Genomic DNA, 15672 nt, shown 5'->3' with positions numbered 1-15672 from the left:
GTTGTTAGCGCTGGAAAGGATGCAAGCTTTGGCTAGGAGTGGAGGGGATGCGGAGATGGCTCCGGCTAGGATGCGGAGATGGTGTCGGCTGGAGCATGGAGATGGCGCTGGCGATCTCTTGGCGCTAGCTTGGCCACGACCTGTTGGTGCCATGGAGCCTTGCTAGCGGGCTTGATTTCCTCTTCCCATTGTGTAACAAAAAATATGAAACCTTCCTGCATTCGAGCTCCAAAAATATCATGCCTATAAAAGGCGCTACCCATCTTCTTTATCTCGTATCATCAGTTTTATTCCCTCGTCTTGGAGCTAGTAGAAACGCGACGAGCATACTCCAGGTATGTATTCCAGCGTTCCTCCTTTAGCTTGTTCTTCCATCTTGGTGCAAACCCTAGACATAGGCATGTTCTTCGTAGTTTTATGGGTGATGCCGTCCTGACCGCGATAAGTCCCCAGCCACTCCTCTTCGCGCGATAACTAATAACTGAGACATTGATTCCCGAGTGGATTTTTTGCTTCTACCATCTTGAGATCGGAATTAAAAGATGAAACTGGAAATCGGAAATCGATATTGCAACCGAGAGAATAACCTCCCACTGTGGTCGCCAATTGTTTGAGGGTGAAAACAGTTTCTGCTGATTTCGGTAATTTCGTGTGTGGGTGAGAAACGAGTCTAAACCCTAAACAATGTACTGCACGGGAGTACTTTAGATTCGAGAGATCAATATGTACAAATCCGGCCTAAACCAATAAATGGCCGTTCCAGACTTGCTTCGGTCACAAAGTGAAGGAGAAGGGTTAGTCTTAGGGAGAGAAGTGAAGAGAGTGTTGAGACCAGAATAGTTGATTTCTGGAAGAGTGGTTGTTTTACGACTTGTATCAGAAAGTGAAATGTTAGCAATGTGGGAAGCTAACAGGTGATTTCTGAGTGTTGTATTCTCCTGACCAAAAACAAGTTTTTGCTGGAAATAAGTGAGACCTATTTATACAAGTCACAAGAAACATACCATGGTCTCGTAAGAAGTGGAAACGGTTGAGTAAATGGAAGAAAGCGGTAACGCCTAGAATTGATGTTTCCATAATGAAGGAAATGTTTCATCATTACTCATTGTATTTACTAACCGCCCCACTCTTATGACACTTTCTTGTAACGGGCGTAGTGTACGCCGCACGCTGTAAACCGCCAGACCAATACCCTGATGAGCATCCCCCAGCTTGTGACATGTTTTGATGTCTCGAGTGTTTTCGTGGAAAACGTGTAGCATGTTTCTATTGTTTGGAAAGTTAAGATTGAGAGACTTGCCGGTTTGGTGGTGACCTTCGACGGCTGAGATTTTGCATCTTGAGAGGAAAGTTAGCCGTTGATTGTGGTTACCTTCCGTTTGGTAGCCAGTGGCGTAGCCATGGTGTTGTCATGGCTTGCGCATGCTCTTGGCGTGGCTGATTAGGGTTTGGTGTCATGACCAAAGAATTCTCATAGCTAAGTGTGTGTCATGGCTAAAGAGTTGGCAGCGTAGCCAAGAGATTGCCACAAGTCGTTTGCTGGAAAGCTTGTACGGCTAAGATTTGCATCTTAGAAGGAGGGGTGGTCGTTGATTGTTGCAACCATCCGTTTGGCGGCCAGCGGCATGGAGGCATGGCCATCACGGCTCGTGCATGCTCTTGGCGCGGCCCAAATTAGGGTTTGGCACAAACCGTGAAACTTTAGCATCGCAGCCAGGAGATTGCCACAAATCGTTTGGTTTGGTGGCAAGCTTGTACGGCTGAGATTTGCGTCTCAGAGGAGGGGTGGTCGTTGATTGTTGCAACCCTCCGCTTGCCGGCTAGCGACATGGAGGCATGGCCAGCATGTCTCGTGCATGCTCTTGGCGCGGCCCAAATTTGAGTTTGGCACAAACCGTGGAACTGTGGCGTCGCGTCCAAGAGGTTGCCACAAATCGTTTGGTTTGGTGGAAAGCTTGTAAGGCTGAGATTTGCGTCTCAGAAGGAGGGGTAGCCGTTGATTGTTGCAACCCTCCGTTTGGCAGCCAGCGACATGGAGGCATGGATGGCATGGCTTTGGCATGGTTTAGGCGTGGCCAAGCTAGGATTTTGGCATAGTTTTAGGCGAGGCCAAAATTAGGGTTTTGGCATAGTTTAGGCGCCATCAAAATTAGGGCTTGGCATTGGGCCAAAAGTTGCCACGCGTTTGGTGGTGAACTTGGACAGCTGAGATTTGCATCTCAGAAGGAAGGGTGGTTATTGATTGTTGCAACCCTTCGTTTGGCATCCAGCTGCATGGAGGCATAGCCGACATGGTTTAGGCGCGGCCAAGCTAGGATTTTGGCATAGTTTTAGGCGCGGCCAAAATTAGGGTTTCGGCATAGTTTAGGCGTGGCCAAAATTAGGGCTTGGCATTGGGCCAAAAGTTGCCACGCGTTTGGTGGCGAACTTGTACGGCTGAGATTTGCATCTCAGAAGGAAGGGTGGCCGTTGATTGTTGCAACCCTTCGTTTGGTAGCCAGCGACATGGAGGCACGGCCGGCATGGCTTTGGTGAGGAGGTGTGACTGGCATGGCATGCCATTGGCACTATGGTGTGGCAGTCATGGTTGGTATGCCTTTGGCGCAGAGATGTGGATGGCATGGCATGTCATTGGCACAATTGTGCAGCTGGCATGGTTTGCATGCCTTTGGCGCGGAGATGTGGCTGGCGTGGCATGCCATTGGCACGGTGGTGCGGCTGGCATGGTTGGCATGCCTTTGGCACGGAGATGTGGCTGGCATGGCATGTCATTGGCACGGTGGTGCGGTTGGCATGCCTTTGGCGCGGAGATGTGGCTGGCATGGCATGCCATTGGCATGGTGGTGCGGCTGGCATGGTTTGCATGCCTTTGGCGCGGAGATATGGCTATTAGGGTTTAGCGTGTCGAAACCCTAGTTTAAAATATGTGGCACGCGTGATTGGAACGTTTGGCTAGCATGCACGGCTGGCATGTGTAGAGATGATACCAGTCAGTACCGAGGGCTCTGCCGTGGAGCATGGAATTTACATAAAAAAAAGGCACCCCGGTAATTTTACGCAGACATGTTGAATGGTTTAAAAAACGTGCTAGTGGCGACATCACTACTAAAGTGTGACGTCACTGTCTGACTATGGTTTTACAATTTCAACCCTAAGCTAAAAACCACCATCAACAGGAACGCTAGCCGGGGGCTATCTCCTTGATCGCATAAATTCCTCAATCAAGAAAGGGTTTAAGCTTCTTACTGCAACAACAATTCTTGGAGGCATATGTTGCTTTGCTACCTTTTGTTTCAAACGAATGTATGGTTTCTTAGCGTTTTTCGTATTGGGCAAGTTGTTTCTATTTGGTGCACAAACACCAGTGAACTTTATTCAGAATTCATCATAACCTAACCTAATTACTACTGGACACGTGTCTCTCCGTGATTGGTTGTTCAATTCTCTCTTTATCAATTATATTATATAAAGGGAACTCCCCTTAGAAACAGTGTTTGAAGCTGCAAATTTTGATCTTCCAGAATTACCCTTGATTCAGTTTTTTGAAATGCCAATCATAATAGAAAAGCATGGGCTTTTTTGTAATTGAATTTTTAAGTTTCAATGTTTGTCAAAACCAAACATTTACCGTGGGAGCAGGTTTTCGAGGTTACGATGTATAAGCGTCTAGAAGAATCCAAAGGAGAGGGTTGGGTTTTGAGTTTTGAGTTTTGAGTTTGAATACCTACTTTCTAGAAGAATCTGTGATTCTTTATAATCGAGATGGAACAAAAATACATAATACCAACATTTTCATTCATTCTACATCGTTTCTCCATAATGCCATTAATCAAATAATTAAAGTTGCAGGGGAAGGTTTAATGAACCCAACTAAGAACCATTATTTCAGGAGCTCAACTTCTTAAGAGTACTCAAACTCCTTAAACATTCTTGCTACTGATAAAATTGATAGGTGTACTTTTATTAATTTTGATTTTATTTATTTTTTTTGGAAGGTTGAGTAGTTTTATTTTATTTTTTTAATGAAGAGATATTATATTAGAAACTAGAAATTATACATCATATTGTTTTCTCCCTTTACAATTCCATTTAGGATTTTACTTTTCAAAATATTATGTTGGGAGTTTGTTTCAACAAAAAAACTTTCTTTACACGGTTCCATTTAGCTAATTTGTCTGCTTCGCTATTATCAACCCTGTTTACATATTTAAAATCTACCAAGACATCATTACCCAAAAAACAAAGGACATCATTCAAAATCTTCCTTGTCCTCCAGTCATAGTTCGCCTGCCTTCTATTCAAAAAGTTTATAACATCCATACAATCTGATCTTATCTTCACATATGTTTCATTAAGCTCTTTCTCCCATTCTACCGCTTTCATTACAGCTAATCCTTCCGCTGCTGAGGAACTTGTTGTATTTCCTACAAAGACTTTAATTTTAGCAATTTTGTTTTCTTTACAAAGAGTTAATCCCAAACCATAAGAACCATCTGATTCATCAAAAGCCGCATCAACATAGAAAACGTTGTTTTTAAATTCAACAAGGCCCTTGCATATTGAAATCTTGTTTTTAGTTCCCACCTTATTTTTTAGAGGTGTTTTTCCCAGAACTAACTCCCTATCATTTAAACATTTTCTGATAGACTTTATAAATTCAGTTGGATTTGCCTTAGCATTCTGAAACACTATAGAATTTCTATGGTTCCAAATTTCCCAACATATAATACTAAAATGGTTCTTCCATTCATTCAAAGGACCATTGAACCATGATTTTACCCAATTTAACATATTATTATCAGATGGTGGCAACCAAACTGCTTTTGTAAAAGTACAGTCATTAAAAATAAAATGATATGTTTCTGGTATTCCCCCATTGCATAGAACACAAAAAGGATCACCCTTTTTTAATTTTTCATGCATCTTTGCTTTTAAATTTAAAACCCCAGCAGCCATTTTCCACGCAAACAAACGAATTCTAGGAAAAACATCCAAGTGCCACAATTTTAACTAAAATATGTCCCAATTATCCCCTACATTAGACAATATACTATATGCTGACTTAGTTGAAAATTTCCCATTTTTATTTCCCCTCCATCTCATTTTGTCTTGAATATTTCCATTTATGCAAATAGATTTTATTTTACAAGCAACATCAGGTGCAAAAGCAGTATCAACCTTGTTAACATCCCAACAACCATTATCATCTATCAGATTCGAAACTTAATTCATTATTATGTAAATGTCCAATACCCGGGATCCAATTATCAAGACTTATACTAATATTTCTTTCATCTCCTACTTCCCAAATGTAGTTCTCCTTGACTATTTCTAATCCTTTTCTAATACTATGCCATATCCAGGATATTTCATGCTCTCTATTCTTATGTAAGGGATTATTTATAGGAAAATATTTCCCTTTTCAGAATTCTAACCCAAATATCGTTTCAATTATTCATCATCCTCCATGCTAACTTGGAAATCAATGATAAGTTAACATTATGAGGATTTCTGATACTAATACCTCCACTTATCTTAGGAGTTCTGATTGTATCCCAAGCTTTAGGATAATAAGCCTTTTTTGAATTGTCTTTATCCCACCAAATATCACTCTGTACTTTGTCTAATTCATCTAAAGTTTATTTAGGAAACTCAAAGCATTGCATCTGATAGTAGGAGAAAGCAGACAGAGTCGAATTAGTCAATACTGTTCTGCCTGCTTGAGATAACAATTTAGCCTTCCAACCACTCAAAGCTTTGTAAGCTCTATCTAATAATGGTTCAAAGTTCAAATCTTTCTTTCTATTGAAAAACAGAGGGGTTCCTAGATACCTCTCATCATTAGAAATTCTGTGAACTTTTTACATTCTAGCAATTATTTTTTCATGCTTTTTGTGCATTCTCCGACTGAAATAAACACCCGACTTATGATAATTTATTGTCTGACCAGAGGAACCATAAAAAATATCCAGCAAATTCATAAGTTTTCTAACCTCAGTCAGATCTGCCTTACCAAAGATAAAGCAATCATCCGCGAACAACAAATGAGGGATGAAAGGACAATTTTCTAAACCCGGAGAATTTATTGGTTGATTCAGCATGAATAAATAATCTCGACAGACCTTCTAGCACCGTAATGAATAAGTACAGAGACAAAGGGTCTCCTTGTCGAAGACCCCTGGCAGGACAGAACTAAATACCAGGTATACCATTCAATAAAACTGTTGACTTCACCGTTGATATGCATTCAAAAATCAAATCACACCATTTTTGGCTGAAACCAAATTTTTTGAAGATATGAATCACAAAATTCCACTCCATTTTATCAAAGGCTTTCGACAAATCCAATTTAAGAGAAAAATGCCCTTTATTAGATTTGTTAGTTTTCATACTGTGTAGCATTTCATGCGCTATGACAATATTATCCACTATTTGCCTTTTTGGAATAAAAGCGGATTGATTAGGTGAAATTATCTTCTCTAACACCTTTTTCAACCTATTTGCTAGAATTTTAGAAATAAGCTTGTACAAGGCATTGCTCAAGCTTATTGGCCTAAAGTCTACTGTAGTAATCGGATTTTCAGTCTTTGGAATAAGAGAAATAAAAGAATCATTAAGGGATTCCTATAATTTTCCTGTAACAAAGAACTTTATAACCAAATAGTAACATCCTCTTCAACAACACTCCAATCTGTTTGAAAAAAACCGGAGGGTAACTATCAAGACCCGGAGAACCCCAAGAATTCATTTCAAACAAAACAGACTTTATCTCATCTTTATCAGGGATTTTAACAAGATCAATATTTTCCTCCTCAGTTAAGACATTGGGGATAATAGTATCAAAAATCTGATCTATTCGATTTCCAGAAGTAGAGCTAATCCTAGCAAAATGGTTTTTTAAGAGTTGATCAAGTTGGTCTTTGCCCTCTACCCAGATACCCGAATCCTCTCTAAGAGAGTGAATATGATTAAACCTTTTTCTGTTCGATGCTACCACATGAAAATACCTTGTACATTTATCATGCTCTTTAAAAAACTTATCCCTGCTATTCTCCAGCCAATATATATTTTCTATCTTATACCAACTTTCTAACTCATTTTCTAACTCCTTCAACACTTTCCTTGACACTAAATGGCCTGGTTTAGCATTTTTCTTGTCTATCTTTTTCATTATACTCTCTTTGTTTTTGAAAATGTTTTTAAATACATTTGGGTTTTGTTATCTTGTGCACCTATGCACAAGATAAGAGTCAGTCATTGGTCTTGGAAATGGTAAAAAACAATACAAAATTATGAGAAATGATATATTTTGCATTGGAGAAGGTAAAGTTTGCACTTCTATAAAGAAAAATTCAAAAAATCTATGAACATTTACCTTTTCCAATGCAAAATAGACCATCTCTCATAATTTTTATTGTTTTTTATCATTTCTAAAGCCAATGATTGGCTCTTATCTTGTGCATGGGTGCACAAGATAACAAAACCCAATACATTATTCCATTTTTTAAAATCCACGGATAATTCACCGAGGGTTCTAACGATATCATTATCATAATTTTCTTTAATCTTTTTCCAAGCATTTTCAAAAAGCATTTCCACAGAATAATATTTTTTATTCTTTATGATCGAAATTAATTTTTGAAAGTTACTAATTTAGTGTTTATGCTTTGGGATTTAGGCGATCCAGTGATTGTATAGGTTTCAAAGGGGAAGTCGCTCTGTATATATCTTTGGAAGATGAAGTCGATTTTGCAAGAGAATTTGTTATATCTGGGGGATTTGTTGGTAGGTTACTGCACATCAAGTGTTTGATAAAAAGCCTAACAGAAGAAGAAGAAAAAAAAAGGGTTGAAAGCTATTACTGCTATGGTGCATCTTTTGTACAGTTTTGTTGGTGGCTTTGAATCTTTTGATTCAACTGATCATTTGGATTGTTGTCAATAATAACAAATCTAGCACGCACATATGTGCGTGCCCAATATTCTTGTATAGAAAAGAGCTAATAAGAGTCTGCAAGCTATGATGACAATCGACAAACCAATTGCAGATTCTATCAATGAATAAATTTAACTCAACTAGTAAGTAATCTTTTAACTATGGGAACAACCCACTTTGGTTAATTTACGTTCTTCATTTCCAAAAAAAGAAAATAATAATAACAAGAAGAAAACATTCTTTCTCTTGGGAATTGAGAGAAAAACAAATCTAATACAGTTGGAATCAAATATTCTATGCCTAAGTACCACCAATCATTTACATAAAAGAACTTTAAAATGATGCCTAATCCCAAACCCAATCCCTTGGAATTACCATGCAAATCGGCTTCCTGTTCCATCCAGAAAACGATCAGTGTGCCACCCTTTAGTTTTTAACTCGGAAACAAACTTGGGAAATAAGTTATTCATTTGCTCGTAAGCTTCTTTGAAGTTGGTATCTTTCGATGAATTTACAGATGGTTCGATATTTGCAGCTAATGCGGCCACTATCCACCCCTTAAGTGCATCTTCGCCTGTTGCATTTTGCGCCAATACCATATCGGTAGATTTACCAGTACTACAACTTAATATAAACTTCTCATCAGGGAACATTTCCTTCAGTTCATGAAGTTTTGAAGGCTTGATGGCTTTACGAATAGCTCTACCAACCTTCACACTTCCTGCATCTTCTATCAGTCGCCCCGGAAAGAGAAGATCTTCTTGGTATCTTAGGTCTGCAGGACTTGATATCTTTCCTCTCTGGATTTTATTGTGGTGGGGAAAAGCATCACATTATATACCATTAATAAAGGATCTTCCAAACTAAATCAAAAGTATAAGAATCACACCTTAACAAAGTCAGCTACAATCATGGCTGTCCGTTGTGGATTCAATGTATTAATTGGAGCTGCTCGCATTTCTTCAAGAACACTATATATGTGTAGGATGGAAAGCACTGGACCAACTACCATCTACAAAAAGTAAAGAAATGAAAAGCAGTAGAAACAGTTATAACCTAACCTCAAAAGTTTTTCTACTATATCCTCTGGCTGTCTAGACTTTAAATTGTGACCAATTAATATCTGAACGTAAAACTGTTCTGTTGTTATTACTTTGTAGATAAGAAGGTTTACCTTTCCTTGCATTGTTGAACACACTGTAGAAGCTAGTTGAATGCCTGCACCTAGTCCTACGACATTGAAAAGAGTAGAGATGGCCTCCCCTTTTGCGAATAGGTCACTTAAATTGCCTTCTTTTGCAAAAGAAGAATATATTGGCAACCTTGTTGCTCTGGCTGCAACAGTTGCCATTCCCTATTAGATGAAAAATAAACAAGAAGTCAGTTTGAGACGACTACATTGTAAAGGTACGTGAGCAAAAAGATACACTGCAACTACTGTTTCCCAGTCCTCGTGGACAGAAATAGGGATTGACAACACAATATATAACAATTACAGGGTTAATGGCCAAAAATAATCTATAGTTACTTCTCAAAAACATAATGCAGAAATATTAATATTTTATTTCATGATACAAAAGTGTACCTTGGCAAAATTTCCAAGTCCAGCCATTTCAAGAAAAAGATGGGGACACAACGGAGATAGAACTTCCAGTCCAGTGCCAAGGTCATAGAGAACATCAGCTGCATAAGAAACACAAACAAGGTGTGTTTGCTTTAATCTCTAACTTGGAGAACCAAAAATATCTAAACACTTAAGTTGTATGATTAGCTAATCGCTCAAGTAATGTATGTAGAATAGACAGAGTAAAGAGGGAATGGAAAAAGAAGGTTGCAAATATAAAACACACACCCAGTATCCTCCAACGCTTTGGCTCTGAATCCATTCTGGCACCCAAGTTACTACAGATTAATTTCCCCACATGCTGCATTCCATCCTTTAGAATCTGGCATATGAGCAAGGTAGAACATAAGAGTAACTCAAGCAAGATCTTGAATTCTAAAATCTAGATGGGGTTCAACTTAGTTCTTACCCAACTGACAGCAGTTGCCTGTGCAGGGGTAGGTCGCAAGCCTGCAGCAAATAGCAGTGACTGTACAAATTTAAGATTAGGGCACCACACAAATAGGAGTAATCAGTCAAATTGTAGACTACAACACCCCTTAGGGTGTATAACTACAATTATAAGAGGACAGATCCAAGTTGCAAATAAATGAGATGAGATTCTTTCTTGACGAATAAAATATGTCAGCTCTATCTGCTGGGTGGATAAACTACTTGGATGGGATACACAAGATAGTGATAAGAAGATGAATATGCTTAATACTATTAAGAAACAATGGATGAGCAAACAGGCTAGTAAACTGCCATGTGACATTCTGAGGCTCACATTTTATGCCCTGAATAGTTGAACTTGAAAGCATTCTAGGGGGAACAATGAAGCCCAACTTCATTCCGGCTACCTTAGCTATTCTTAGATGCAAACTAAGAAAATTACTTGGCTGCAAGCATGTATTAAACTGTAAAGACTTATTTGAATGGTGAAAATTTCAGAAACTCTGAACCAACTCCAAACCAGAACCCTTGCTATAATACGTAATTAAAAAGACTATAAACCGCTAACATACAAGAAACAGAAGAAAACCTGAGTTGACAATACTGAGAGTGCAGCACTAGTAAAATGTTGCAAAGCTCTGAACTGAGTGTATCTAAGGTACCCCTCATTTACACTGCATCATCAGTAAAATTGCAAACCAAAAGTTAAAAGGCGAAATAATATAAAACCAATAACTATAGTAATAATACCAAGAGAAACCGATGAGGTTACCTGTAAGGATATCCTGATGGGAAAAACTTATTCAGAAACGATTCAACGACTTTATGAGCAACAGGTCTAGAGTCGTCTACCAGCTTAACCTACAGGGAAAGGTCAATAATCTTAATTCAGCTTAATGAAACATATTGTTGTGTTAGATAATGAGTATAACTTTAAAACCATATGAAATTGGATGAATTTGAAGAGCTGTATTATACATTACTAGGGTATAGGGTTTATGAAGTATGAGCAATTGCAAGCAGTCAAGGAACCCTAAAACTGAAATTCAAAGTGTGTGGGAGATAGACTTACAGATAAACTACCATTTGGTTCGAACTTATACTGGCGTGAAACAGTGTCAAGGGTTTCGACCCATGAAACAGAGCGTTGTTGTGATGGGTCTTCTTCCTTGTCTAGGTCTTTCTTCTGCATCGTTATCTTTGCCTGTGAATTCCATTATAAAACAAATACATAAAGATGAATTCAATTCGGGGAAAAGACAGAAATGAATTTTATCTGGTCTTCTTATCTTATTTAATGGAGATTGGAATTACCAGCACGTTCATGGTTGAGTAGTAGCAGTAGAGAAGAGGTACGGAAAGCAGCACCAGACGATAAGTACAGTACTGAAGATATATGGAATTCGTATAGAATATGGTTGGTAAAACAGCTGTACAACCAATTTATTCGTTGGATACTCCAAGAGTACGTTTCGACGGCCGAAAAATGAAAATCCGGAGTATATACCAAGGTTTGAAAAACAGGTCACGACTACTAGGCGTGACCGTTATAACGCGTTTTGGCGGGTGTGAGCACGTTTCGGACAAAAATCGTGTTATTTAGAAAAAAAATGCATTTCTTATACGTTATTCTAAAATAACGAGAGTTATAACGGTTAAATAGAAAATGAAAAATAATTATGGTTCGAAATTCCTATCTAACGGTTACAACGTGCGTGAAAACTGTTATAACGGGTCTAATAACGTTGTTATAACGTTTTCTATATGATATTATTTATAATTTTTAATCTTTAATTTAAAATATAAAGAATTGAAAGAAAATATTTTTATATTCTTTTTTATTAAAAAACGATTATAACTGACGTGAAAACGGAAAAAATGGTCTAAAAAACTTACGTTAAAATGTTATTTAGGTGGAAAAAACGTAAAATTCAATTTCAGAAAAACGGTTATAACGTGTATGAAAACGGAAAAACGGTCCTAAAAAGTGTCGTTATTTCCTATTTATCGGCATTATATAGGCACGGGGTTCGAGGAACTTCACGACCACGATATATGGGTGTGACCGTTTTAACGGGTGTTTTTCAAACCTTGATATATACCCCCTAAAAGATCACCCATTCAAAAATACTCACTCCCTTTGCTACGGCCTAAGGGTTGCTCGAACATTTTAGACCAGTCGTATAACAACCGACAATTTTACATGCAGTTGGTTGTAATGGTATTTGAAAATATACTTTACAAAAGAAAATTTTATGTGAATTAAAGGTGGGTTTGTTGGCAGAATTCACAGTTCGGAGGAATTTATAATTTTGTGGGATTACAAATTTGAGAATTCATGTATATCCCCTCATGTGTTCGGTAACTCAGTTGAAATTTTTAAGATTCATAGAATTTTCTTGTATAAAGTCCATGTATTGTTTGACATTACCCACAATTTAGAGTTAAAAAAAAACGTGGATCCGTAAATTTCTTGATAAGTTTCCCAACAAATCTTCGTGGGAAGGCGTCGAACTCCACAGGAAGGACTTGCTAGAAAAGTGATTCCCGTATGATTCTAGGGATTTGGGCAACTAAACTTACCAGAGAGAACATAATTCCACCAAATCCCCTAGACTCATAAATCTCACCTTTAAAATTTTACATCAATACCCACTATAGCTGAAATGTTTAAGTGTCATTCATGTTTTCCAATGGTTGGTAGTTGTGATGTTGCTAGATCAAATATCGTACAAACAGAATACCTCTCCAATAAAATATCTAATTGTCCCCTCTTTCAAACAAATAAACTCTAAGCCTGCTAGTTTTTCTCTGTATACCTCTCTCACTCTCGTTTATAATCCGAAGAAATTTGAAAACATGTCCAAAATATCCGAGAAAATACAAAAAATCAAATAAAGTTAAAGCAACAAAACAGTTTGATCTTGCTTTTCAAGAAGATCAAAGCAAAATCGATCAACAAGGAAATATAAAAAAACCAACCAAAACATTTAAGAAATTAGGGTTTGTAACTTGGTGTAAGGATTTGATTCTCTTTTATTACAACTACATCACATATCAAATGTAATGATCCTACCCCTACTGATATTGTCCCACTTAGTTATTGTGGTCATGTAAAAATGTCAGAGTTTTACGGGTACCATTATGGTCATCCAGTAACAACTTTCCAGGTGGTCATCCATCCATATATTACTCCTCCCGAGCAGGCCTACCAAAAAAGTTTTCTTTCAACTACAAGTCATTATGCTGAAAACACCTTGGTGTTAGTCCACATCATATCATTACTTCTATTTCATCCTGCGCAATCTATCTACCGAATTCGAGGTGTTACATCAGAGGTAAAAATAGAATGTAATTCTCGTCTTCCACAACTAGGAACAAGATCGATATAAAATTTGGGTTTGGTTGCAACAATCAATATATTGGATCCACTTATGGAGTCAACATTCTACACTAGCTACAAATAGTTATGATGCCAACATTGGTTGTCGAACCCAGACTAGAGTCAACAATCAATGTTGGCTCTAGTCTAGGAGTCAAATTGGTTGTTGTTTCCGGAAGCTATACTCTGGTGAAAATGTTGGATCTGGTTTTTAAAGCCAACATCTAATATAAGGTCAAATGTTGTGAAGGAAATATTTGTGGTTGACCCTAGAATTTAGGCTATTATAGAGTCAACAACCAATGTTGGATGCATTCATATAGTCAACAAATATTATTGCCGCCATAAAAGAAGGCGACTTGATTCTAGAGTCTGCAGTAAATATTAGATCCAATTTTGGAGTTAACAAAGACAGTTTTCCTCTTGAGAGAAGGTAACTTGACGATAAGAAAAATAGAAAAATTAAAAAAATAAAATAATTAAAAAACAATAAGTTTAGTTTCTCACCAAGGATATTACTAAAGGATTTTTGATCCCACAGAAGACTTTAAATGGAGGCAACGCAAGATGATACACCTAATTAGATTACTCATATCTCTTAACAAGTTGGCTTCCTACACTCCCAATCAAGATGAGTGTTTAAAGGATGAGTTCGTAAGAATACAAGACTTCTATATTTATAAGATTATGACCAAGACTTGTTTAGAAACAAGTTATACCAATTTTCAAATCCTTGAGATATGCAATATATATTTATTTCTGAAATTAGCAAACACCATTTGTATTTCAACTCATAAACTGATTTTTCTCATAGATAACAATTAATATTAGGTAGCACACATCCATATACTTTACTAATATATAAATTAGCGATATGAAAACCTATGGGAAACTAGAGATATGCAAACCTCTGGGATTTGGTATTCATGTAATTCGATACCGAAATAGAGAAATCGGTTTCCATGATATTTCCATGAATATCAAAGAAATATACTTGAACAATAAGATATTAAAGTTTGGCACATGTATAATTCACGATGTCAGCATTTATGAACATTCCTAGTATAATTCATGTACATCTCGATATATGCAAAAACCCAAAGATAACAGACATGTCGAAAATGTAAAATCAAGTTGACATAGTCAGAACCGATCCCTGAATTTGGGTCGACCCATGTCATAAGGGATCGGTATTCTATGATCGATCTTGGGTTCGGTCCTGAACTTCGATTTCAACTACGAAGCAAGTATTGCAAGTCTACTTCCACAAATTATGTTTCTGAAATTGCTTTAAAACATTATAATTCCAAGGTTTGGATTCAACTGGAAGTTCAACAGACTAAATAATAACAAGTCACTAGTTAGTGTAGAATCGAGAAAATGAAGTCCATAGACAAATGATACTTTGTAACTCCATATACTTAAGTTGTAGAAATAATTATTGTATATCATTCCTTAATGATACTTTGATCATAATGTAATGACCAAGTTATGAATACAAAAGTCACTGTGAAACTTAAATTTGCATGTTATGTTTTTAATGAATACAAACTTGAACAAATAAAAGATAGAAATCAAATAATCCAACTGTGCAGTTACTAACCTCGAACCGAATGACTGTGTTTTCATAATTTTTTTTTCGATATATCTTCAGGTCTTCATGAGTAACTAGATCAAGTCTCAATATTTCCACGTTACTAATTTAACATGATGATGTTGACTTTATTAATCGACTCAAGCGACTCCGAGTTTCGAAACTAAACTTGACATAGGAATGCTTGGTGTTTCCAACCAAGCAATGTTCTAAAATGTTTCTTTTATGGGAACCTGATGCGTATCCATACTCTTCATCATCATAATTATTAAGAATATGCCTAAAAATACTTGTTATAGCATCGCTCTGTCAAATTCACAAGTGTTAGTATGTCCTTGTTGTAAAATTTTGTTGATCAAAACTATATCTTGATTTATAGCCTACTAAAGTCAGTCTCATACTAGGGTTAAAGTATTGTAGTTGAATATCAGAACAATGAAGAAATATAGGATTAAAGTATGGTAGTTAAGTATCACAAATTGGTCCTTGAAGCTTGAAAACTGGAGGACAACAAAGAAATATGCGAGGACTTCATCAACAAAGGTATGTGAAAAAAGACTATCTTATTTACTCATTATTTTTACCGAGACAATGTCGTATGATTTTGGTATTACGATGAAAGTTGCAAAGAAGAAGTTTTAATTTCATACTAGTACTTGACGAATATTGAAATTTAAATTCAAGAAATGGAAGTTCTAAAGGAAC

The 15672-nt window shown here is 37.1% G+C and overlaps 2 protein-coding genes across 2 annotated transcripts; both read right to left on the bottom strand.

Annotated features, from left to right (window-relative positions):
• Window positions 1-4104: 4104 nt before the first annotated feature.
• On the bottom strand, window positions 4105-4956 carry LOC113279819. The gene has a single exon (XM_026528476.1). The coding sequence runs from the start codon at window positions 4954-4956 to the stop codon at window positions 4105-4107; it is 852 nt and encodes a 283-aa protein (XP_026384261.1).
• Window positions 4957-8088: 3132 nt separating this feature from the next.
• LOC113283109 (protein root UVB sensitive 2, chloroplastic-like) lies at window positions 8089-11434 on the bottom strand. Its single transcript, XM_026532263.1, has 10 exons — window positions 11306-11434; window positions 11064-11195; window positions 10764-10852; window positions 10581-10665; window positions 9969-10028; window positions 9788-9881; window positions 9521-9618; window positions 9110-9289; window positions 8825-8947; window positions 8089-8735 (listed from the first exon to the last, which is right to left on the bottom strand). The coding sequence occupies exons 1-10, from the start codon at window positions 11315-11317 to the stop codon at window positions 8307-8309; spliced, it is 1302 nt and encodes a 433-aa protein (XP_026388048.1). The 5' UTR covers window positions 11318-11434; the 3' UTR covers window positions 8089-8306.
• Between the last annotated feature and the right edge of the window lie 4238 nt (window positions 11435-15672).

This window comes from Papaver somniferum, chromosome 5, assembly GCF_003573695.1.
Source record: "Papaver somniferum cultivar HN1 chromosome 5, ASM357369v1, whole genome shotgun sequence".
Taxonomy (NCBI): domain Eukaryota; kingdom Viridiplantae; phylum Streptophyta; class Magnoliopsida; order Ranunculales; family Papaveraceae; genus Papaver; species Papaver somniferum.
Note: the sequence above shows the minus strand (reverse complement) of the source record. Positions and strands in the feature narration are given on the sequence as shown.